General features: G+C 50.5%; 1 protein-coding gene across 2 annotated transcripts in view; it reads right to left on the minus strand.

Annotated features, from left to right (window-relative positions):
• EPHB3 (EPH receptor B3) overlaps nt 1-18,092 on the minus strand; it is an 86,668-nt gene extending 68,576 nt beyond the window's left edge. For both annotated transcript variants that reach the window (XM_028731687.2, XM_028731686.2), the window contains exon 1: nt 17,148-18,092. In XM_028731687.2, the coding sequence (XP_028587520.2) occupies nt 17,148-17,235 (88 nt within the window). In that variant the 5' untranslated portion in view covers nt 17,236-18,092. The remainder of the gene's footprint in view (nt 1-17,147) is intronic.
• Between the last annotated feature and the right edge of the window lie 7,191 nt (nt 18,093-25,283).

Below are 25,283 nucleotides of genomic sequence, written 5' to 3' on the forward strand. Positions count from 1 at the left end.
ATGCAGGAATCTCAGCTAAAGCATCCATTAACAGATGACCATCCAACCTCTGCTTAAAAACCTCCAAGGAAGGAGAGTCCACCACCTCCTGAGGGAGTTTGTTCCACTTTCTAACAACTCTTACTGTCAGAAAGTTCTTCCTGATGTTGAGCCGGAGTCTCCTTTATTGTAACCTGAAGCCTTTGGTTCGAGTCCTGCCCTCCAGAGCAGGAGAAAGCAAGCCTGTTCCATCTTCCATGTGGCAGCCCTCAAGATATTTGAAGATAGATGGCTGTCAAATCTCCTCTAAGTCTCAAGCAGATGTGCCTTCTCAACCCCAGATTTACTCAGGTTCTCCCATGTGCGCATACTTCAGATACAAATGCATGTGCATTCTCAAAGCAACATGTGTGCCCAGATGGCATGGATGGCACGAAGACTCCAACATCTGTGCAGGGCTGGTGCCGTACCTGCAAGCAAGCCAGGGGTGAGGAACCTTCAGCTCTTCAGGTGTTGCTGAACTAGATGTTTCCACAGCATCTTCAGGTAAAATAGGGAATGTCCCTTGTCTGAAATCCTGAATAGCCACTGCAGTCAGCTAGCTGTGCCAATGGTCTGATTCAGCTCAAGGCAGCTTCCAACAGTGACGAGGCAGCTCAGTCAGTAGAGCGCGAGACTCTTAATCTCAGGGTTGTGGGTTCAAGTTCCACGTTGGGCAAAAGATTGCAGGGGGTTGGACTAGATGACCCTCACGGTCCTTTCCAACTCTACCATCTAGGATACTATGTAGTCGTACCTTGGAGGTTGAACGCCTTGGCTCCCAAACAAATTGGCTCCCAGATGATCGAAACCCGGAAGTGAGTGTTCCGGTTTTCGAACGTTCTTTTGTAAGCCGAACGTCTGACGGGGCTTCCGCGCCATTTGATTGGCTGCAGGAGCTTCCTGCAGCCAATCAAAAGCCATACTTTGGTTTCCAAACATTCTGGAAGTCGAACCGACTTCCGGAACAGATTCCGTTCGACTTCCAAGGTACGACTGTATGTCCCATCAGCTCCAGCCAGCAGGGCCATTACTCAAGCAAGGCTGATGGGACTTGAGAATCCAGCAACACCTGGAGCACCACAGATCAGCTGCCCCCTGACCTAAGCAGAGCAGGCACGTGTCCCTGACGCAAGTTGCATCCTTGTCCCATTTTCAGATTTTTGCTGACCCGCATCCGACTCAAATGCTCCACCTGCAGCATGGGAAGATTGCGGCTTCATTTAGAGTCCCAAACAAAGCCAGCATTTCAAAGCAGCCTCTCTCTCTCTCTTCATTGCTTCTCATATTACAGCAGCGCCTAAAGGCCCCAGCTCAGGCAGAGCCCCATTATAGGCAGACAATGAGCGCTGGTCCTTGCATCCAACTCTTTTAATTACAGGACAATAGGCAGAGGGAAGAAAGGGAAGGTGGATTAGTAGCTGCTTTGTGAGAGGGACAAAAAAAAAAAAGGAACTATGTTACTTGTCCCAGGCCATGCTAGGAGCAAAATGGGAAGAGCTGGCTGCTAGAGCAAGCATAATAAAAAGATGAACAGGTGAACCACCTCTTCGCTTGGATCCTCAGCATCAGGACCAGAGGCTTTTTCAGCCAGAGACACTCACACTTCCCCAGGCATTTTCCAGATGTTTTAGACTACAACTCCCATCATCCCCCAGCCAACATTTGGTGGGAACTGTCGTCCAATATCTGGAAGGCAACAGGTTGGAGAAGGCTGGTCAGTTCTTAATTTATGCTTAAGTTCAACCAACCAATACACCTTTTGCTTAGACAGGCTTACACAGTCAAGTAAAATCTACTTGCTGTTCAATATCTCATGCACATATATTTGCACTAGCTTGTATTTCGACTCTTTTACCGAGAATTCTAATGCATACAGTATTTTCATTTCACGTAAACTGCTTTTATGATCCGACAAATTCCATCACTTAAATAAATAAAACTAGAGGGCAAAATGATACGTTACGCCTGGGATCATGTGACTGGCACCCACAATATAACACTCCTTTCTTCAAAAAGCAGCCAGTAGAACAACTCAATTTGGATGCATGCTATAGCACCAGTCTGGAGTTTAACACTTTACCAATATCAGGTATGGGCGAAACTTTGGCTCCCAGCTATTGCTGAACTAAAACTCAAATCAGTCATAGAATTGTAGCGTTGGAAGGCACCCCATGCAGGAATCTCAAGAAGCGGTCCCCCGTCCACACTGAAACCATATTGGACACTACTTTGCTTTGCAAATGTGCCGGCAGATTTATTGCTGCACCACTTGTTCCTCCAAGGCCAATAATGATAGGAGCTGTAGTTCCAACAATGCCTGGAGGTCCACAGGTTCCCCAAACTGACCACCCAAATATATGGGCAGAAATATATAATGGCACCAGGACGGGAGAGGTACATTTGCTTGAAGAAGAAATGGTTGCCTCCCTCTCCTTTGCAAGGAAGCCTTGCTCCAGTTCACCCACACTCACGATTGCAGCTGCTTTTGGGGGAAGAAAATTACATCAGAAGTTCCTATCGCAAAACTCCAGCATAACATGTAACTTCGCCCTTTACTCTGGTTGTAGGGTGCAGCACGGCTGTTAGGTAGAATGAATGAGCTATGAGCCGGGACACATCCTGATCCAAATTCATGGTAGACACAAACTCACTCGCTCATGGGAAGGGAGGGAGAGGCAAAGAGAGAGAGAGAGAGAGAGAGAGAGAGAGAGAGAGCTGCTTGCCTGTCAGTAACACAGGGATAATTGTGGGTTGCCTTTCAGGGTTGCTGTATTGATTTCCGAGATAAAACCAAGCACACATACATAAGAGCCTTGCTATATCCTACCGAAGGCCCGAACGGCCCAGCATCTGCTTTCTACAAGGGCTGGCCTGATGGTGCCCCGCAGAAGCTTGAAAGCAAGACCTGAGCACAACAGCAGTCTCCCTCATTTGCTCCCCAGCAGCTGGTTTCCAGAGGCATGCAGCCTTTGGATCCTGGAGGTAAGAGTACAGCCATAGTGGGACTAGTAGCCGCCGCCTGTCGGAAGCGAGCCAGCAATAAATCACACAAAGTACATGAAGTTAACTCTGTATTGAAAGGAACAAGGTCTGCTTGGGAGGGCCTAATGAAGCCAGCAACTCTTCTTCTTCGGTAGGTCATGCCCACAGTTGCCAAAGTCTCCTCCTCTCCTGGGTCTTTCCCAAGCAATCTGAGACTGTGTTGGTGTGCCTGCCTTTGCTCCTCCCATTAATGCCTCTCCTGGTCCTGGGAGACCAGGGGGAAGGGGAGCTGGTCGCAGGAGATGAGGAGACACCCTGGATTCTTCACCAGCCTGACTCATCTCTGTCTCTTGACCTCCTTCCCATTCTGCTTCTGGGCTGCTGTCTGCAACAGTGTCCCCCTGCTCACTAAACCCTGTTACCTCTTCAGCTTCCAATACTTCCTCCTCTGACCACTCATCATCATCCCACCAGCACTTCCCAGGCTCTGAGCCGTCTTCCCTTGGGGATTCCCCCCAGCTGGTTCCTCCCACCATTCCTCTGTGTCCAGCCAACGCGTGACATCACTGATAGCTTTAGCCTCCATAAATTTGCCTAACTCTCTTTTAAAGTCACCTACATTGGTGGCCTTCTTCACGTCTTGTGGCAGGGAATTCCAGGATCTAACAGTGCCCTATGCGAAGCAGTATTTCCTTGTTCATCAGTACCCCTTACCCACTTGCAACCCACTACACCCTCTGAAAGCCAGTACCTATTTAGAAAAGTTTAGAATGTGCCACAAAAGACTGCAATATAGTAGGAGGGCAAATAGATGAGCCACCTTCCGTAGCACTTTCACAAGCACAAAGCCACCAGCGGATACAACACCACAACATTGACATGGCTCAAATCGACTGGATGCAACCCCATTCTTTGTGCTACTAATGAATTTTGTGACATTGCATTTTTTAACGAAATGGGATGCTTTCTGCAGGAAAGCACAGGTACAAGAGAGGTGCAAGGGAAAGGGCTATGGGAGAAAATTGTAGTATCATAGGAAGTATTATTGTTGCTGTCAGTGTCAAGGTAAAAACAATTGCTGCTGTAAAGAAGCAATTTCTGCCACATGAGCACAGGGTCTCTAGTGTGCATCATCTTGAAAGTTTGAGAGGGGCACAGTTCATATATTTTGTATCAGCTAAAAGCTGGCTCCCATCAGCTCCAGCTGTTTCGTGTCATGGAACATCCACAAACAGTCTAACTTCGGAGTGGGAAGGGCTGTTCAAAAATGCTGCAAAAATAGTGGACGGATGTGGGGAGACTCGTACATAGGGCATGGCAACAGAGTGTGCATACACTGCTGGTAGCCAGAAGGTGGGAAAAGCAGAGCGCAACCCAAGCGACAAGGGGTCTAGGGCAATGAAATGTGAGGGGCATCACAGCTCAGAGATGGGGGATATAAAGTAGGCAAAGTGATAGCAGCAGGGATTTGAGGGAAGAGTAGATGGCTGCAGATGACAGGGGGGGGTGAGTACTTGAAAGAAATACCAATGAAGGAAGTTCCACATAGGTCTTATCTTAGGACAGAGGAGGGAAAGGAACATTTATTTGTGTTAGCCAACTTGCTCCCTGGGAACAGGCCTGTCATGCTATGACTTTTAGGGTAGTTTTCTGATGAAAATGACCCTGAGAAGAAATCCAGCATGGGAACACTACCAGCTCCAGAAAGCCAGCGTGAAACCAGAAGGTCTCGCAGGGCTTTGAAGCCCAAAATATTGTGCCGCCCTCCTGGGAAGTGACCCAGGTTGGATGCTGTGCCAATGGCAGAACCAGTAAAGAGAAAGGGGGCCCAACTCACTCTCTCATGTCAGGATTTTCTTGGGGTTGGGGTGAAAAATAACTTCTAGCAGAAAACTGTGCGTTAATAATGCCAGAAAGCTTCAAGCACAGCAGGCTCCCGGAAAATCAACGTCTGTTTGGAGGGCCCCAATTGGTACCTTGGAAACCACAAATTAGCAGGATGCTGGGTACAGTATTTGGTTCTCGGCACATCCAAGACCCCAGCATGCGTCAACTCGAAGCCGTCCAACTCCTCTCCCCACAGCAGCGAGCCACGCCTGCGCAGACGTGGTGCGGCACTCTCTGGCTGCCATTATCCATTTTGCTCAAGGAGCGCCGCGGCCGCCATTTTGGGCTCCTTCGACAGCTCCGGCAAGAATTCGAGGAAAGCGAGAAGACCCAAAATGCACGGCTCTGTGGCGGCTTCCTTAAGGCAAATAACTTTCAGGTGGCTTAGCCGTGCGTGGACCCCAGAATCTGCACCAAGAAAGTCTTATGAATAATGTTTTCTGCATGCACAAAATGTCCAGTCGCTGGCACACCTGCCTCGTGGCCACTCGCTTCCCCACAAGCTCCTCCTCAGTGCTGAGGGAAACATGAAGCCCAGTTCTCGCTCGCCTGCCAGGGCCTGCACACTTGAGAGAGAGTCGGGTTCCAGGGGACGCTGTCTCCCCTGCCATTCCCTTCTTACTGACCCGTGGCTCTCCCTGCTTGACCTCCCCACCACCTCCGGCTCATCAATCACAGACTTCCCTCCGCTCAGCGGGGAAGGAGGGAGGGGAGATGTACATTCGCCTCGGTTCCCGGTGTTTCCCCTCCTCGGCAAGCAGCGGAGGAGGGCCTCCCGGGCTCCAGCAGGCAAGCCGAGGGAACAGAGCGGCTTGCAGCTCTCCTCATGTCAGGAATATCCGTCCAGCCCTGCCACCTCCTCTCCTGCCCCATCTGCTGAAACCGTCCGGCAAAGTGTCTGCGGCGAGGGACAAAAAGCCGCCGCTTCTACTTTGTTGCAAAGCAAACAAAAACACAGCGCTCGGCAACTCCAAGCCACGGGTCTTCCTCGCCAATTTTAATCGGCGCAGGGTTTTTTGCGGCCCACCCTCAGTTTCTTGGCCTCCCCGCCTGCCGCGTGGATCCTGGACCCAAACTCCCACACTGTTCTTGCCAACAACTCCCGGCTCTCTGCTCCCTTTGGGCTGGCACATGGATTTTGTCCCAGCCAAACCAAACTTTCAGTTTCAATCACAGCGACGGCACCAGCAGCCTGCATTCCGCAAGGGCAGCAAACATGCTGTGACGCCACAGCAGTTCAGCCAATGGCTTTGGAGAGGGGGGTCGTGAGCCTGTGTCTGTTTCTCGAGAGAAGCGGGTAGCTGATGTCTCCCAGACAACTCCCGTCATCTTCAACCATCACCCAGGAGGGCTGAATCTGTTGGGAATTGTAGTCCCAAACCCCTGAAAGGCACCCAATTGGGGGAGGTTGTTCCAGAGGCCGTGAGAAACCACCCCTGTTCCTCACATACAACAAGCACGTTTTTCTTCCCTCTGCAAAACAGTGACAAGAGCTCAGCAAGTAATGGGGAGAAGGGCCTCATTCTGATTTGGTGGCAACACACCGGTCATTGGACTGGGATTTCTTGCTCTCTCTCATTTTAGAAGAAATGTGTGGCCTCCTCTTTTCAAAGCTTCGAAAAAGAATATCGGAAGGTATTTAAGTGAGCTGCTTGCAGTATTTATAGCTATTTTTAGCTTTTTTATAATCTTTGCCGGCAGTCGTGTCTTTGTACGGAGTAGTTATCCTCATTAATGGTTTTCATTGTTAAATCTAGATTTGTTTCTGTTACCTTTGTTCCCAATTCTTGTAAAATATTTATTTCTTCTGCTTTCTTTTGAGTTACCTTGAGAACCCAATTTGGCGGGGGTGGAAGGATATGCAAAAAGAAAAAATTCCTATAGGAGGGTTTGTGTTTTAGGAGGAAGGGAGCCCAGGCCGAAGATTCGTCACCACTGATCTATGAGCATTACCCAAGAAGGAGCTAGATAACGGCAAGCAAGTGACCTAAAGACGGAGGATTTGTGGGGATTTTCCTCCTAAGCTAAGGAGGTTGGGGGGAAGTCATGGCAGAGGGCCATAAAAAGTTATTGATTGATTGATTGATTGATTGATTGATTAAATTTGTATGTCGCCCTATATCCGTAAATCTCAGGGCGGCTCACAACATTTAAATAACAATATTAAAAAACCCACAAGACACATTGCCATAATAAAAACAGAAACAAACCAATAACTCCCGCCTCCACAGCACATTTGAAAGGGTGATGCAGAGAATACGAGAAGAAAGAAATGCCCTCTCATATCACCCTCCACCTCAAGGAGACTTTGTCCAAAGATAACATCTGGCAGTGCAACCAGGACGGGCGGAAGGAAACTCCGCAAAATAACCGAGAGCTGGCACAGTCCGTAAGCCTCACCAGTCTTCCTCAACCTGTTATCTTCCAGATGTTTGGGGCTACAATTCCCATCAGCCCCGGCCCAAAACATCTGGAGAACACCAGGTTTAAGAAGGCCGAGCTATGCTAAGAGTGAGGCGCACAGATTTTTAATGCATAGGCAAGTCCTGCAAAGTTCTGCCCCACGTTCACAAATATGTCTATCGGAGGTTTATTTGGCCATGGTAGCTAACATGGGATCTTCAGATACAAAGTGGGAATATTTCTAAATACTGGCAAGCATGTATGGAGAATGCATTGTCTTTTTGTCCTGTTTGTAGCATTCCCAGTGATATCTGGTCAGTCAGTGTTGGAATCAGGATCCCAGACTAAGTAGACCTTTGGCGGAGCTCTTTGCGAGTGGCATCGCTCAAATCATTCGCACATAGTCCTCATTCACACCAAACATTTAAAGCACTTTTGTGCCACTTTAAGCCATCATGGCTGCCCCCCTCCTGCCAAAGAATTCTGGGAGCTGTAGTTTGCTACGGGTGCTGAGAGTTGCTAGACCATCCCTATTCCCCTCAGTGAGCTACAGTTTGCACAGTTCCCTGTGAAGAGGAATTGACTGTGAAACCACTCTGGGAATCGCAGTTCTATGAGGAGATTAGGGGCCTAATAGCAGCAGGAGTCTCAAAAAGAGATGGGAAAATTCTGGAAATTTTGAAGCACTTTCCCCTAGCCTTTCCAAGGAGGAAAACCAGAAAATTTGAAGTAAAGTTGAAACATGCAATACTTTCCTTCTTCACCAAACCTGAATTTATAATGCATAAAGATCTTCATAGGATGAATTTTGAGCGAGTAGAACTACATTTTTAAAAGACACGTCACTCCTTACAAAGCCACATTCAAAACTCCTGGCTTCCCCCAAAGAAGATCAGGAACTGTAATTTTCCAGGAGTTCTGGGAGCTGTAGCTCTATGATGGGAAACTACAGTTCCCACAGTTATTTTTGTGGGGCAGGGGGCAGCGAGGATGTGCTTCAAATGTACACGCACCCAGGGTCCTGATGAACACCAAAATTGCCAGCAGCTTCACAAACTAGTTTAGTCTGCGTTCACACAAAACAGCCAGGCAAAATGGAGTTCTCTCCCGCCCTGCCAACCTCGCAGCAGCGCCCGAAGTTGCGGGCGGGAGAACCACCTTTTCCAGTTCCTTTTGCAGGTTCTTCTCCTGGGAGAGGAGGAAGAAAACAAGCGGGGGGTGGGAAAGCAAGCGAGAGAGATGTGCCGGTAGAAGAAGACGCCTTTTATCAGAAAGACTTAGCCCCACAAACGGAGCAGCTCTGAAAGTCAACAAATTTAGCTGGCAAGCACATGCCCACCCCAAACGGCCCTTTGCCAAAATTTCCCTCCCAATCCTGTGCCTGGGGCAGTTACCCGAATCTCTGAACGGCCCTCCGCTCACTTCCTCCCAACGTGCGAACGCTAAACCCATCTGGAACTGTTTAAACCTAAATATCCTCCTCCCCCCACCCCAATAAACTCCCCAGTCCAAACTCTAGATTCCTCCGAAGTTAAAACAAGCAGAGAGAGAGAGAGGCAGAGGGAGAAGGGGCAACGAGAGAAAAGTGCCAGGGCCTGGCTCGATGGCGCTTTCTCTCTCCCTCTCTCCCTCACTTTTCATTTTCAGTTTAATTTCTGTGGGACTAGGATAAATCTGTCCCTGGCAATTGGTCAAAGCCGACACGTTTTTCTCGTTAATAAGTAAAGAGGGGGCCTCGGGTTCCTCACCGTTGGTGCGTGCGGAAGACGCACGGCACTGCCACCCCTTCGACACCTCCTCTGCCTGCGCTGCCAAGCAACTCCAGAACCGGAGTCCCTTCCTTTCTCTGGTTCTCCGGGGGTCTGAGAGGCAACAAAGCCCCTTCCCCTCTTGCCAGAGGAGGCAAGGGCTTCCCCCAGAAGTCTCAGCCAGAGCAAATGCTGTAGAAAGAGGCGGCTTTGGGACGGGACTTCAGCAGCGACCGGAGGGCCTCTGTCCAGCCCTTTTTGAAATGGCGAAGGACAGAAAAAGCTGCTCAGGATCATAAAGATAGCCCACTGAGTCCTCGGGCGAATCCATGCAACTTCAGTGTCAAATGCAGCCTTCCCACACACAAACACACGCAAAAAACCCCCACCAAAACCCCAGAGCTGGCATGCATGCTGTCGATTATAAACCCGGCCGAAGTTCCTACATGTTTCCTACATTTCACATTCCAAGGTGGGGGCTTGGGGGGGGAACAGGTGCAAGGGAAAGCTGCAGGCTCCTAGAGACACAAGAGGAGGAAAAACACACACAAACAAAAACAAGAAGCCCCCAACACACACCAGAGTAACAAGAGGGTTCCTATGTGCTGGGGAAACGGGCGACACAATGGCCTTAAGGAAGCCATGGGGCCTGGGCTGACTTTCACAGCAACGGGGAAAGGGTCCAAATATTGTGCTGTTGCTGCTATTTCCCTTGCATGGAATCACACTTCCTTGCAAACCTTTCCATCTTTTCTTTCCCTTGCAAAAGTGAGCAGTCTTCGATAGCCATTTACATTTTTCTGTTGTGAACCGCTCTGGGATCTTTGAATGAAGGGTATTATACATGTTTAAATTAATAATAATAATAAATGCTCATTCTTTCTTGTATCTCCACTGTATGTCTGAAATGCAGCTTTTTTAACAAAGGAGAAGATAAACCCTACTAGACAGCAATCGCTACTAAGAGGTATCCAACACAATCCCTCGAGTTACAAAATTTCAGCGGCATGTCTGTGCAGGGAGCTCATATCACGCCAAAAACATTGCTCAAAGGGGCCTTGCTCAGCCAGGCCCAGATTTAAGACCCATTTTCATCTTACGCACCACCCAAACAAAGCCATGGCATCAAATACGCGCACACAAATTCCAGCTGAATTTAGCAGAGGGGTTTGAGAAGGATCTACTTAGGCCAAGATCCATGGCTGGAAGATCTCACATGCTGAAATGGAAGATAGTTCACAGAAGCTGTGGGGCTATGGCACTAGCTCCACCTTCTCCAACCTGGTGGCCCCTCAAGATGTTCTGGACTACAATTCCCATCATCCGCTGCCATCATGGCATAGGTGATGAGAGGGTGGCAGGCTGAGGAAAGAAGCTCTAGCATTCTTCCACGGTGCCAATGTGCTGCCCACAAAAGAACAGACCCAGATTCCATCTGAAATGTGCACATGCAGTTGCCATGGCCAACACTTCTTCTCAAACCCGCCAGAGACATGCAACTTCTCTCAGACGGCAGCTAGAAACTACTCCTTTCGCCCAGAGTCGCTGTCTGTCTCTCCTATCCCACAACCGTGCAGCAGGCCCCCTTCTGCTGCAAGACATGCCCCACCCCAGAGGATGCAGGATAGCAGGACCTTGAGGACGGCGAACAGATTCTGCTTTCCAGCCACACGCTGTGCAGTATTAATTATGGCAGTCAATCTAGCCGCCATTTTGACTCCTCCACCTGCCAATAGCCTCTAATGAGAGGCCCAATCGTTACACTATCTTTTGTTCCCCGGATGCGATCTTTGTGGAGTCACAACAACCTGCGCCCTCATTAAGGCTGCATCTCCACATAGTGGCTTTGTGGAAACAAGAAAGCTTAAGCGAGGGAGGGCCGCCATATTTGCAAGCAGAGACGCATGTAAACACACAAACGAAAATGCCCACACGAGATGATGCGCCGTGACACGGGGCAATATGGTTTGGGGATTCCGGTTTTGCGGATGGGAATCCCTCAAGTTCTGGAAACCCTGTCCGATGGGACAGCTTGGTCTTAAGTGGAAAAAACTGGACATCTGACCAGCCAGTCTATTTGGCAAGGAGGGAAGAATCCCAAAATGGGGGTCCGGGGTGGGCAAAGCAACACAAGCGCCTATGCGCTGTGGCTCCAGAACCCTCTACTCCATGCTCCCAGCTGGAGAGAACATGGTTCCCCGCACATGCGCGCTGATGCCTGCCTGCCCCCTTCCCTCATGCTTGGCACCACAAGGAGAAGCTGAACCTGGAAAAACCAGTTTGAGTCGGCACCGCAGGTAAGTAAAAGCGGGCCTGGAAGAAAAACACAACACAGAAAACAACACGTGAGCCCGTGATTCAGGTTCCTTGGGATGTTTAATTAAAACCTGCCGAGTACCCAGTCGCCAGCAACCGCCAAAACCAGCCTGCGGGAAGAAAGGGGGAAACGCAACCGAATATTTCATGCACGATGCCAGCCTTGACAAGAACTTTAGAAAGGAGGAGGAGGAGGGAAAAGCCCCAAATGCCACCACAAAGGGTGCTTGGGTGCGAATCGTCCGGTACTAGGGATTCCCCACCATTAAGGGAAATGGAGGGAACAGAGATCATTTTAGCCCAAGAGAGTCAGCATCATGATCAGCCTAGCGCTTGCCCGTATAGCTCGAGGTGAAGCTCAGTTAGGCGCCGAGAAAATACGAAGATGAGAGCAAGGAAAGTATAGAAAGTACAGAGAACACCGTCCCGGGAGGGGGGACCCTCAGAAGTCCACGCAGCTCGTCTTGTAAGCTTGCCCTCGTCGCCAATTAGCCGGCTGCTCTTCTGGGCACAAAGGAACAGCCTTTCTCTCCCCCCAGACGGATGAGCCAGCTTGCAAGGAATGGGAGATTTAATGAGCTCGGCCAGAGCTTCCCGAGTTCTGTGACCAGATTCCCCTCAGCCTTATCCTAAAGCATCAACAAAACAGCAGGCCGAGCGTCCCCGCCGAGAGAGGAGGCAGTTCAGTGAACTGTAATTAAAAGAAAGCAAATCTCGCTCCGTCAGGGAAATACCTGGCAGCGCATCTATAGAATCGGGAGGGGAGAAAACGCGACGTTGCACGCGGACGCACCACGCACATCGCGCCACGTCAAAACATGTGCCTAAATGCGTGCATTCTGCTACACTAGACTGGGAGTCCACTGCCACAGAAACAAATGCACTATAGAATTGCCAGGCTTTATAGAGCTAAAATGCGCCTCCCAAACCAGCCTCCATCTTCGCTCAACTCAAGCAAAACTTGGGAAAGGATGAACAAGCTTCCCTCCTGACCCACTTAATGCCACAAGCACCCCCGCGCTCCACATTGAGCTAATGTGAAGCAATCTCTCCCACCACCCAGTTCTGTATTTACATTCACCTGCACGGGCTTCACCCACAAAGAGGTGGTGATGGTGGGAAAATCCACTTTTTAAACCGCACCCTTAGTCGCTAGGGTAGCGGTTAGAGGGTCTTATGAGATAACTTCTGGGCATTTAGTGATCTTATGTAGCTGCTCTGCAGCACAGGGAGTTGACCGTAAACAGAAATGCGTCCCCTCTGCTTTCCATTTGTCCCCAATATCCTCCTCCTCCCAATGTCTCAGCAAAGAGTTATTCATTTACCCAGTCATGGGAATACAGGGGGCGGAGGAGCCCTTTGCAAAAGTGGAGAGGTTAATTGTGCCCCGAATCCCTCGGTGCAGTGTCCGGGTGCAAGCTAGCCAGGACAAAGGAAAAGGAAACGCTCGAGGTTTTGCAGGGACAGGAGCTGCTCTTGCCCGCCTTGCCCCTACAGAGTTTGTGCCTCTTTGTGCGCAGGTGAGCAGGCAGGAAGAAGAAAAAGAACCTGTCCTTTGCCATTGTTCCCAAGCCAGTATTATTAATTCCTTCCCTTGCGCTGAAGCACAGGGCATCAGAAGCACTAAGAGGTATAGAAAATGTGATTTAATGCAGTTTAAATTAACGGCGTATCGTTTTTCTCTCTCTTTCCAGCAGAACAGGGGTGGGATGGTCCCAAGCAATGGAAGAAGCAAAAACTGAGCTAAAGGGAAAGAAGAGAAAGCTTGCATTTTCCAAAAGCGCTCCTCCTGCCCTCTTCGGCCGAGCAAGGGAAACCTATTCCCGCGGGGCCTCGGCTCCCCAGCCCAGCTCGCCTCTCTTCGCGTTCAAGTGCCTTTGCCAGAGAAAGCCGCCGCCGTTGCTTCTGGGCCAGAGCATTCCTGCTCCGGCAGGCTGAGGCGCTGCTGAACCAGAGAAGAAAAGCACACTGTAACTTCAAACAGACCCAGCACGCTTGCACAGAAATCTGGGGGAAGGAACCATTTTCTTCCCAGCCCTTACAAAGCCCTCTGTGACTCGCTGCTGAAAAGCAGGCTTCTACACACACACACACACACACACACACACACACCCTTCCACCGCTCTCCTCCTCTCTCGGCCCCTCGACGTCTCCCCTTCTGCGCTCCCTTGCAAAGAAACTGGACTCTCCACCAGGCTCCCCATAGGTCAAGCCAAGAGGAGCAGCGGGGAGGAGAGGGGAGAAGGAGCACAATTGAACAGAGTCGTGTTGCATTAAAAAAAAAAAAAAAAAGCCCAGACACAAGTCTAAAAATGTGCACGCTCACACCCCAGCCGACCGCAAAATCCCAACTCTCACGGGTCAGGACGCAGAGGTAACAAAACTAGCTGGGAGTTACACATTTCTGGCACCGAAACCTGACAGGGCAGCGCGAGGTGGCAGAACCCCCGGTTACTAGCAGCTGCGGTTTATATAGAGTGTGCGCATATGGATTTATTGCTGCTATGGATTTATTATTAGCACTAAAGTAATGCATACACTAGATTTACAGTAACTGCTCAAAAACGGCACAGTCTGGATCAGGAAGCAGCTTTTTTAAACAGCATTGGGGGGGGGGACCCACAACACAATGCGCGTATTCTTTTTATTTTTAAGTGAGAGCCCCCGCCCTACAAAAAGGGAATGTAAGCGCGCATTCCTGGTGATCTTAAGGGTCAAGCGACCCTGATTCGCAGAGTTAAGTCACAACATATGCCGCACACGCCACTGCTCGGTTTACACGCAGCCCAGCTGGAACAAAAGGCAGAGCAGGGAAAGTGCAGGTTGAGAAGCCAACTGGCGAACCCACCCAAGAACACGCCCCGGAGACCCCAAGCGAGCGCCTCGCGGAGAGAGCCTGGCGTGAAGCTGAGACGCAAACTCCTCCGTCTGCAAGGTGGTGCTCTTTTTAAATACACACACTTAAGGGAAACAGTAAAAAAGGGAAAGGGAAAAAGTGTTGCCATTCCTGAGCAAGCCTTTCTATAGCCTCCGATTTGCTCTTCGTTTAGGAGGTTAACGGGGACCTGATCTCCGTGACAAGTTGCCACCCCATTTTCTCAAAGCAGGACAGGACAAAGACGCATTGATCTACACGGGCCTGACAATCTCAGCGGCAGAGAACGGAAGAAACTTAAGGGAAACACCTGAAGTGTGGAGCGTGGCAGACACTGTACCCATGAAGCACGCCAGGTCAGGGAAATCAGAACACCAAGACGACAATGAGAAGGCAGGCAGACTTGCAGAACGCACAACACTGGTTTTAAGTCTTGTGATGTGTCCCCTTCACGAGATCTTTGTGGGTTTGCCCTGGTTTCTGATACAATTTGGTGACATGCCTGGGCTGTCCCCATCTGGACAAATGGAGCTGCATATATGGAACAGGGAAAAATATCTATCCCTCTGCAGGAATTTCCAATTCAGTGTAAAAGGCCCTTGTTCTCCAGGAGTTAAATTATCTTGGAGAAAGGGAGATATTCCACGAAGTGGCTGCCTGCCTGTGTTGATGCCTCGCCTTCCAGCTGAGGCAGTTCCCAAAAAGGCGGAAAAGCTCCAACCTTGTTCTGCACAAAAGGAGCCAAGGTAATTTGGAAGGAGGCATGTTTCTTGAAAATCTCAGAAGGAGCCAAAAAGGGTTCCTTACACACACACACCCTCCCACCCCTTCTCTTTCTCTCTCATTTCACCACAAACCCAGCGCCTTTGCCATCCCAGCAAAAGAATGTGCCTGTGAAGGAAAACTTGAAGCCAGCGTCAAACAGGGGAGAAGAAGAAAGGAAGTCAAAAGCATGTTTTTGAATGTATCCGAGGGAAGCGATGCTGAAGCTGGCGGGTTTTAAGATCTGATGTATTTGGGGAAATTCACAGGAGCTACTTTTAAAGACACAACTTCCATATTTGTGTGGAAGGGAGGCTGGGAGGTAGATGGAGAAATGAGGCTGCCTATTAAGAAAATTCCCCAGCACTGATTTTTGAGAATGTGTCACATATGTCTGCATTCCAGCTTCTGTGCTGTTCTTCTTGTGCATGCTGGAAACATGTCCCCCCCCCCAACTCTCATTTTGACAAGATTCAGAACACAAAGGGCAAGATGAACCAAATTTTTCCCCGAGCTTGCTCAAAGGCCCAACACCTTTTCTCTGATGGGACAAAAGCTCGTGATTCCCACACATTTGGCAAAATGACTAAAGTTAAAACTTCTACCAGAACTGGAAAACAACCAGTTTTCTCTCCTCTAGTCTCGCAATTCAACTGAGTTGCAAACCTTTCGTCCTGGTTCTTGAATGCTCAACCTTTCGGTGAGGCTAAAGAGCACCATTTCTGGCCTTCAGGACTGAGGGGTTGTGGAAAAGCAAACTTGAAATCTGCCTACACCCAAAAGGAACATTAATGTCTACTGTTCTTTTGCTGAAGATAGGAAGCATATGGGGGGAGATTCCACTAGAATACAAACCTCTCCATTTCTGCTAAAATTGTGCTTTATACTAAACAGAAGTACCATTTGGGCTTAAAGCAGGAATAGGATACTCAGGCTATCTTCAGGTGGCTCCAACAATTTCTGCAGAATCGGAACTTTTCAGTGAGACATCTATGCTGTGAAATGCAACAACTAAGTAAGCCACTGCTCTTACATGTGAGGCTCTCTTACAGAGGGAACTAATTTTAAAACAAACTCTGAACTTGGCTTTTTTATTTTTAAAGTCTACCACGAACTGCTTCATTTCACAGCTTTGCTTTTCTGTTTAATGCAGGCCAAGTGACAGAAGTGCCCTCTCTGCTTCCCCATTCCCAATCTGAAGAAAACTACATCCTGCTCCCACAGCCAGAAGAAAGCAGTCCAAAGAACTGAGAAAAGAATGCAAACCCAAATTCTGAGCTGCAGAGGTCCAAAACTCACCCGCAGTCAAAAGCATGGCGAACTTAGCAACTTTATGGATAGCACTTGACAGCTCTGAGGATCTCTTCTCTCTCATCTGCCACTTACAACACAATCGCCCTCCAAAATCTAGCTGAGCCAACTCTCAGCAACCCACACAACGGGCAGCAAGGCCAAGGCAGGCCAGTTGGCCACCAGCTTCCTTCGCTTGCCCCCCAATTTCGAAGCTGCCGGTGTCATAACACAGGACATCGCCGTTAAGCAAGGGTGGTGGCCCTATCTAACGCCACGGTTCAGAAAGTGGGGGGCGGAGGATCTAAGCTAGAAGACCCTGGAAAGACCAGAGACTGGATCTCAGGCCAAGAGGGCATGCTTCGGACTTGATTATTTTCATCGAGGCTGCCACAGATTTGTGAAACAGAGGCTGGAGGGCAGAAGAAGGGGCCAAGTGTTTGAATGGGGGGGGGGTAGGGCGGAGGTGGAACAATTGCCCATCCCAAACAGACAGGGACAATGGCTTCTCTCCAGGCACCCATCCAAGGCAATGGACGGGCGTTCTGGGGCGTGTATGTGGACTCAGGACAGCAGACACCTCTGGAGGCTGCCTCTCCATCTGATGTCCGATATATTGATAAAGCTTAAAAAGGGTTCGTGACTCTGGAAAATGGTGGGGTTCTTAAGCACCCCCGGTACCCCCAAAACGCAAATATTTAGTGGGTGCATCCGCAGAATTCAATGTGCACATGCAAAGCTGAGTGCCAAGCTGAGGTTTTTACCATTTCGCTCCCTCGGAATGGGGATCCCCCGACGGAGAGGCCGATCCCCGCGGGAAATCCCCCCCCTCACTGCCCCCCAAGGGATCCGCGGGGCCTCACCTTCCAATGCGCGGCAGCCGCCCGGCAGCAGAAGCAGCAGCACCACCGGGAGCAGCGGCTGGGGCGCCCCCGGGCGGGCCGCGGCCATCGCGGGGCCGGAGCCCGGCGGGGCGGCTACACAATCCCGAGCCCCCGGGGCGGGCGCGGACCTCCGGCGCGTCGCTGTCGCTGCTCCTCGGCGGGGAGCCCACGGTCCGCTCCCGGCGTCGGTTCGGCGTCCGGCGGGCTGATCTTTGCACCCAAAAAACCTCCCGAAATTAAACTCCTCCAGGCTCCAGCGGGTCGATCCGGTAGTCCCGGGCGGTCCCGAAAGGCGCTGTCCGCCCAAGGCGCCTCGTACTCCGCCAAAGAGAGACAACAGTCCTGCCCTCGCTTCCTCGCCCGACCCCGCAGCCCGGGCGGAGGTGGCTTTGGACGGGCGCCCTCCGGAACCTCTCGCCGGAGCGGGTCTTCCGACGGCACCGGAGTTCCGCGCGCCTCTCCAAGGACGCCGCTCTCCCCAGCAGCTCCGGGGGGACTCCCTTGCTCGGGTCCGGGGGACTTGGAGCGGGTCAGAACCGGCCGGGGCTTCTCCAGACGACCGCTCCGCTCCGCGATGCGGACAGCGGATCCCCGCTCGGCTTGCTAAGCTCCGCTTCCTCTTGCGCTGCTGCTGGGTCGGAACCGAAGCGGGCTCGTCCAGGCCCTTGCGGACGGTCCGGTGCTGAAGCGCGGCAGGGCTGGAGTGCCACGATCTCTCCCGCCCCACACCTGGTTTTCTCTTGGGTCCGCGCTGGGGATTCCCCGGCGTCGGGGATCCGCAGAGGGTCCTCCTCCCCGGCTGGAGAGACCCGGGAGGCTCGGTGCGCGGCAGGCTGCAAGCGACTCGCGGGCTCCGCACGCAGCCAGCGCCGCCCCTCGCTGGGGGATCCTCTCTCGGCCGCTCACGCTCTCGCTCTGGGCGCTCCTGCAAAGCCGCCGCGGCTCAGACCCAGGGGGAGGAGCCCGGCTGCCAATCGCGCCCAGGGCCGCGCCCCCGGCAACCAGGCGCCCGCTCAGCGCGGGCCAGGAGCGACGGGAACGCCCCTAGCAACGCCACGCCTCGCGCTGATTGGGCGGCTGGCGTCCTCTGGGTTGCCGCCTCCCGAAGCGGGGAGGCGGGGCTCCGAGGGAAAGATGAATTGGAAAGGGCGGGCGCTCCGAGACCAGCTCTCAAGGCTCACTGGCCGGGCGGGAGGCACGGCGAGGAGGCTGCTCCACCTAGTGGCCGCGTGGGGGATTGCCAGCTATTAAAGTGCTGCGGTGGGAGATGGGGGGCTCCCATTCATGAATGGGCAGGATGACATGGGAGGCGGGGGGAGGGGAAGCCTGAGAGTTAACAAAAGATAGGAATAAAGAACTCCGCAGCCGCAGCAGCATGGAGATAGCGGCAGATTTCGCAGATATGGCATGGTCAGGATTTCCCCAGATACTCATGCGAGCAGGTAAAGGAGCCATGTGCTGACATAAAGCCTTCTGCTAAGTATAGACCCTATACTTTTGATGTTGCAAAATGTGTCCTGCAACAAGCCAGTGAGATACTAGAACTGCCTTAGTGGGGGAAGCACACTGCGTTGCCCACACGTCATTTCACTTCATTAGCTGTTCTGTGACGCTTCTCCCAATGTCACCACAATATTGCCATCTGGAGAGCCACTCTTGAGCTGCAGCTCTTAACCTGCGACAACAGCAACGATGTCCGTTTGCAGTATAAAAAGTTACGGGTTTTCAGCAGGAAGTTATGGAGTCTGCACCTATTGGAAAGGAGGCAGGGTGCTTGGCACGTATAACCAACTTGTGCACATGGCATCGTTGTTGTTGGCCTCCGTCTGTCTCAAGAGACAATGGACTGTGCCTCCAGGGGTGAAGTCAAACTGCTGCATTAAGCAGCACCGAAGTGACCTCCCAGGGTTGCAAGCCTGGGCAATGTATGGAGCTCCTGGGCTGCCCAGCCGACAAGACCCTCCTCTCGGTCTCACTGATGGATACCTGAAGGAGCGTCTCCACCCCCCTCGTTCTGCCCGGACACTGAGGTCCAGTGCCGAGGGCCTTCTGGCGGTTCCCTCACTATGAGAAGCCAAGTTACAGGGAACCAGGCAGAGGGCCTTCTCGGTAGTGGCACCCGCCCTGTGGAACGCCCTCCCACCAGATGTCAAAGAGAAAAACAACTACCGGACTTTTAGAAGACATCTGAAGGCAGCCCTGTTTAGGGAAGCTTTTAATGTTTAACAGATTACAGTGGTACCTCGGGTTAAGTACTTAATTCGTTCCGGAGGTCCATTCTTAACCTGAAACTGTTCTTAACCTGAAGCACCACTTTAGCTAATGGGGCCTGCTGCTGCCGCTGCGCCGCCAGAGCACGATTTCTGTTCTCATCCTGAGGTAAAGTTCTTAACCTGAGGTAATATTTCTGGGTTAGTGGAGTCTGTAACCTGAAGCGTCTGTAACCTGAAGCGTATGTAACCCGAGGTACCACTGTATTGTATTTTAATATTCTGTTGGAAGCCGCCCAGAGTGGCTGGGAAAACCCAGCCAGATGGGCAGGGTATAAATTATTATTATTATTATTATTATTATTATTATTATTATTATTATATTACTGATGGGGTCCATAGGAGCCAGCTGAGTTGAAGGGGTTGCCAGAAGGAGGTGCACAAGGTGCCACTGAACCATCTTAGGAACTCCACTCCAGATTTGGCTACTCCATAGCCATTTCTTCTCCTGAAGACATCCCACAAGGCAGTGGAAGTTTAGGACCAGCGTTTACCTGCCCCTAGATGGGCTCCCTTCCTATGTGGACGCAACTGGGGGGGGGCATAACGCACCACCCTTGGGGGTGTGTCATGCGTCCCGAGGGCGTGGTGCGCATCCCAGGGGCATGGCACGACGAGGATGACATGGGAGGCGGGGGGAGGAAAACGACGAGCAGCGCGCGCCCCGGGAGGTGTCGCTGATTGGGAGTTGGTATTTTGTCGCACCCCCTTTGGAGTGGCACCCAGGGCAGACTGCCCCCCTGCCCCCGCCTAGGAACGCCCCTGAGCCCTTTCTGCCCTTCACTTTCCTCCACAGTGCAGAAACTGCCTTCTTCACCGTTGGACCCCCTATTGGTCTGGTCTGCTCAATCCACCTAAGGCTTTCTTCACATGCAGGCGAACTCTCTAACTCCCCGAGGGTTTGAAAGCCATTGGCTACTCTCACCTGGTTTAGCTGGCCAGCTGAAGCCGTTTCCTAGGGTGTGGCCAATGTCTCATTCTGGCAGCTTCTAGGAGCCCCAGGTGAGAGCTGAGTGCAGGGTGGGGTCCAAAGGTCCAGAAGGCGCACGACATGTCCCCACCAGAGGTATTGCCCCTCCCCTAACACCACACACACCCCAAAATGCAGGTGCTCTAACAAGCTGGATGGAGAATTTGAGAACCAGCGCTCCTCTATTAGTCAAGGATCTACCGAGGTGAAGGGAAGAAGGTGACAAAACACCCCCATTTTCACACAGGGTGTGGGGAGACTCACAATTCCGCACGAAACTGGGCTGCTGAGCCTGTGCTTTCCCCCTGACCTCACTAAATCAGAATGCACAGGTTTCTAAAGGTGAGCCTCTTCAAGCACACCCGAGCCTACCCAGATTCCAAGCTAGTGACCACAAAGCAATGCTCTGGATTTGTGTACATCTCAGAGGAGTCGTTGAGCAATCACCATGACAAATAAGATACTGAAACAGCTGAGAAAGTCACCGGCAGTGTGGTACGGAGAGGGGGAAGGAGGGGCATCATGCATCAGTGTTCCAAATATGAGGAAGTACATGGGAGCTGCTTCCTCAAGGCCTCAACCTGCACTTGCGGCGGGAGGAGTCACCAATGGTGAAAGCTGCAGCTGCTTAATTTTGCCTTTTTCCTATGCCACCATGAATGGGGCTTCTCTGTGGTTCCTCTGTGCAGAACTACTCGCCATCCAAATCTCTTTCCAGAATGCCTAACCCAGTGGTGGGGAAAGCCAGAGCGACCCTCAAATCCTTTCCATCTGGCCCCTGGGACTCTTAATAGACGACACTCAACCCCAGGACATTCTCCCTCTCTGATCTTGCTCCTCAAGGGCTTTCCCCTCCTCTAGGGCTTTCCCCTCCTCAAGAGCTTTCCCCTAGCTAGAAAGGATTCCCCTTGAGCCGTAAAGATGCCTCTCACTTGCCTGAATAAAGGGTGTGTACAAACCCCTGACTTGTGTGTGCCTGAAATATACACAGATACGGGTAACATCTGGAAACCCAGCCAGATGGGTGGGGTATATCATCATCATCATCATCATCATCATCTGCTGCACATCCAACTTTGACCCAGCTACTTCTTGCCTCTGGCCCTGCCCACTGCAGGCTTGTGCCCCCCCCCCCAAATGTTGCTTGTGAGGGAACCTGGCCCTGAAAAGGTTTCCCCACCCCTGGCCTAACAGAAGCTGGTGCATGATGTGGCGTCATCTCAGTTGATGTCCCTCCACCACCTGAATTCAGCAGCCACCAGAGAGGTCCATGAGAGGGAAATGTTAGGCTGATGTCAGAAGGTTACCAAGCGTTTTCAGGTGGATGCCACCAGGTAATGCGGAGAAGGGATGCAGTAACCACAGCGATGTTGCCTTTAAGACAGGCCTTGCTCTACCTGGTGCCCTTCCAATGATCTGGCCTCCAGCTCCCATCAGCCCCTGCTGATGGAGAGTGGGGTTGTAGTCCAGCAAGACACCAGGGTGGGAAAGGCTGGCTCTAACCTGGACCTTATTTGCAAGTGAAATATACTCTGTGCCTGCTCAGAGGCACTGTTGCTTATTTTCATAGGTCCCAAGGACTGAAGGCATTAAAAACCTTGCTTGGAAGGCAAGCATTCTGCCACTACATCCTGGCCCCTTATAACGTATAGTTGCTTATTATTTACACAGAGCCACAACTGTGCACGGTGCTTCGCAGGGCGACATAAGCAAAAGATAGATCTCTGCCCTGAGCAGCATACAGTATAAATGTGCATACGGTGGAAGGGTGGAGGGGAATATAACAGAGGGGGTGTCAGGAGGCCCCTCCAGACCGATACCCTTTGTGGGTGTATTTTGCAAGACGTCACAGACATAACAATACTGCATAGGAGATAAAGAACTACACAACTTTTGGAAGACATTTGAAGGCAGCCTTGTATCGGGAAGGTTGTAATGTTTGACGTTTTATTAAATTTTTATATGTACTAGAAGCCACTGGGGAGAAACCCAGCCAGATAGGCCGAGTATAAATAAAGAAGAAGAAGAAGAGTTTGGATTTGATATCCCGCCTTTCACTCCCCTTCAGGAGTCTCAAACAGGCTAACATTCTCCTTTCCCTTCCTCCTCCACAACAAACTGTGAGGTGCGTGGGGCTGAGAGACTTCAAAGAAGTGTGACTGGCCCAAGGTCACCCAGCAGCTGCATGTGGAAGAGCGGGGAAGCAAACCCGGTTACCCAGATTACGTGACTACCGCTCTTAACCACTACACCACACTGGCTCTCTAAATAAAAAAGAAGTTGTTGTTTCTGCTCCCAAACTTTTGCAGGTTCAAATAGCTTCGAAAGTGGGATCACATATAACTGCCCCAATACCACCACGACCACAAATAGTCATGAATGCACAATAAACAGGACGTGGGGGGGGGGCAGGCTTTAGGAGGGTTCATTTTTGTCCTCAACTAGGGACAGAGAGGCCCATTGGCTTAATTCTGAGTTCAGGTGGGCTGCAGTTCTGCAATAGCTGGAAGAAAGCAGCCTGGGCATGCTCAGAGGCACTGGTTGTTTCCTCACCCACAGCTGACGAAGCTCTTTCAGCGCAACCAAGCGGAGGTGCAGGTTTCAAAGCAAGCCCAGGAAACACCCGGGTTGCAAGTTGCCGCTCAGGCAGGGTGATAAGGAGGCTGCAGGTGGAGGAAACGAAACTCCATCTGAAGATGTGATCTGCTTCTCTTCTGGCCCAGCTCCACCTGCCAGCTCGGCAGATACTGGCAGGGTCCGCTCCTCTCTTCCTTCTTTGGCAACACCTGTCGGACTCGCCCTACCGGTGTGAGCTGGCATGATCTGAGTGTTGGATTTTGCCATGTGCATCAGCAAGATAAACAGGGCTGTTGCTCTGATTCAGCCAGGGCAGCCTGACAGCTGATGATCAGGTGGATAAGATCTCGCTCTCTTCTGATCCCAGACACCAAAGGTGTCTGTAGGTCCTGAGCGAATCACTGCTGATGACTCTACCTCCAGAAACTCCTTAATAATAACAACAATAACATTGCCAGGAACCTGCCCTCGCCTATTGCTTCACTGGCCAGGTAGGGATAGCAGCAGTGGATCTTTTGCGACATACGAGTTGTAGCGTTGGAAGGGACCTAGAGAATCATCTGGTCCACAAACCATCCCTGATGCAGCCTATTGCCAACTGTCAGAGGAAATGGTCTGCCATTGCTCTAAACTAAATGAGCCAACTTCCAGTCACACCCAGGATGGTGGGGAGTCCAGACGCCGAGTCCTATGAAAGCTCTGCGGGGTTTTGTAGCCCAAAGAAGAGATGGTCAGGGCAAAATGGATAGCGGCCTTCTTCTTATCTTTTCTTTAATATTTTTATTAACAATTTCAACATACAAACTGTCAAAACATATCATATTCATTATTATTTCCCCCTTTTTGCCCACCCCCTTCAAACCCTCCCTCCCCCCCACTGAGACTTTCCTCAGCTCCTCTCTCTGATTTCTCAGCACATATTGTTCTCTGCATGTTATAAAATTGTACATATCCTTACGTTATCTATCTATCATGTTGTCAACCAAGAAATTTGTGTGTGTTTATTCAAAACCTGCCAAGGAGTCCAGTGCATTTTGTTGTCTTTTTAGATAATTTGGGGAAAGTTCCCATTCTTCCTTAAAGTCACAGTTGACCTTGTCCCGCAGTTTGTATGTCAATTTAGCCAGTTCTGCATAACTCATCAATTTTTCTTGCCACTGTTCTTTCGTTGGGATTTCCTCATTCTTCCATCCTTGTGCTACCGAGACTCTTGCTGCTGTTGTAGCATACATAAATAAGTTATTTATTTTTCTTGGCAGGTCTTGCCCTAGAATCCCTAATAGAAATGCCATTGGATTTTTTTTACAAATGTCATTTTAAACATTTTTTTTCAGTTCATTGTATATCATTTCCCAATTTTTTTTCACTTCTCTACATTCCCACCATATATGATAAAAAGTTCCTTCTTTTTCTTTACATTTCCAACATGTGTTTGACTCGGTTTTGTACATTTTTGCTATCTGTACTGGTGTAATATACCATATACATCATTTTCATATAATTTTCTTTCAAAAGAAAACAATCTGTACATTTCAAATTTACTTTCCACCGTTTTCCCCAATCCTCAAATTGTATATTATGTCCTATATCTTGTGCCCATTTAATCATAACCAATTTGACCTCCTCATCTTTTGTTTCCCATTCTAGCAAAATACTATATGCTTTCTTCAACAGCTTTACTTTTTCTTCTATAACTTCCTTTTGAAATCTAGAAGTTGTATAAGTAACCCTTTCTTGTTGTCTTCCTTGTACATCTCATGTAGTTGTCTGTAATGTAACCAAGATAGTGGCCTTCAAAATATCTGAAGAGCTGTTGTGCAGAAGACAGAGGAGACTTGCTCTCTGTTGCTTCAGAGGGCAGGACTTGGAACCAAAGGGGTGGAAATTGCAGGGAAGCGGATTTTGGCCGAACGTTAGGAGACGCTTCCTAGTGGCAAGAGTTGTTTGACTGTGGAACTCTCTGCCTCAGGAAGCGGCAGTCTCTCCTTCGCTGGAGGTATTTCCACAGAATGGTCACACTGTCAGGGGTGCTGCAGTACAGTGGTACCTCAGGTTACATACGCTTCAGGTTACAGATGCCGCTAACTCAGAAATAGTACCTCGGGTTAAGAACTTTGCTTCAGGATGAGAACAGAAATCGTGTGGCAGCAGCGCAGCGGCAGCAGGAGGCCCCATTAGCTAAAGTGGTGTTTCAGGTTAAGAACAGTTTCAGGTTAAGAACGGACCTCCGGAATGAATTAAGTACGTAACCAGAGGTACCACTGTAGTTGAATTGTCCATTGCAGATGCCACCTTAAG

Source organism: Podarcis muralis, chromosome 6 (assembly GCF_964188315.1).
Source record: "Podarcis muralis chromosome 6, rPodMur119.hap1.1, whole genome shotgun sequence".
NCBI classification, from domain to species: Eukaryota; Metazoa; Chordata; class Lepidosauria; order Squamata; family Lacertidae; genus Podarcis; species Podarcis muralis.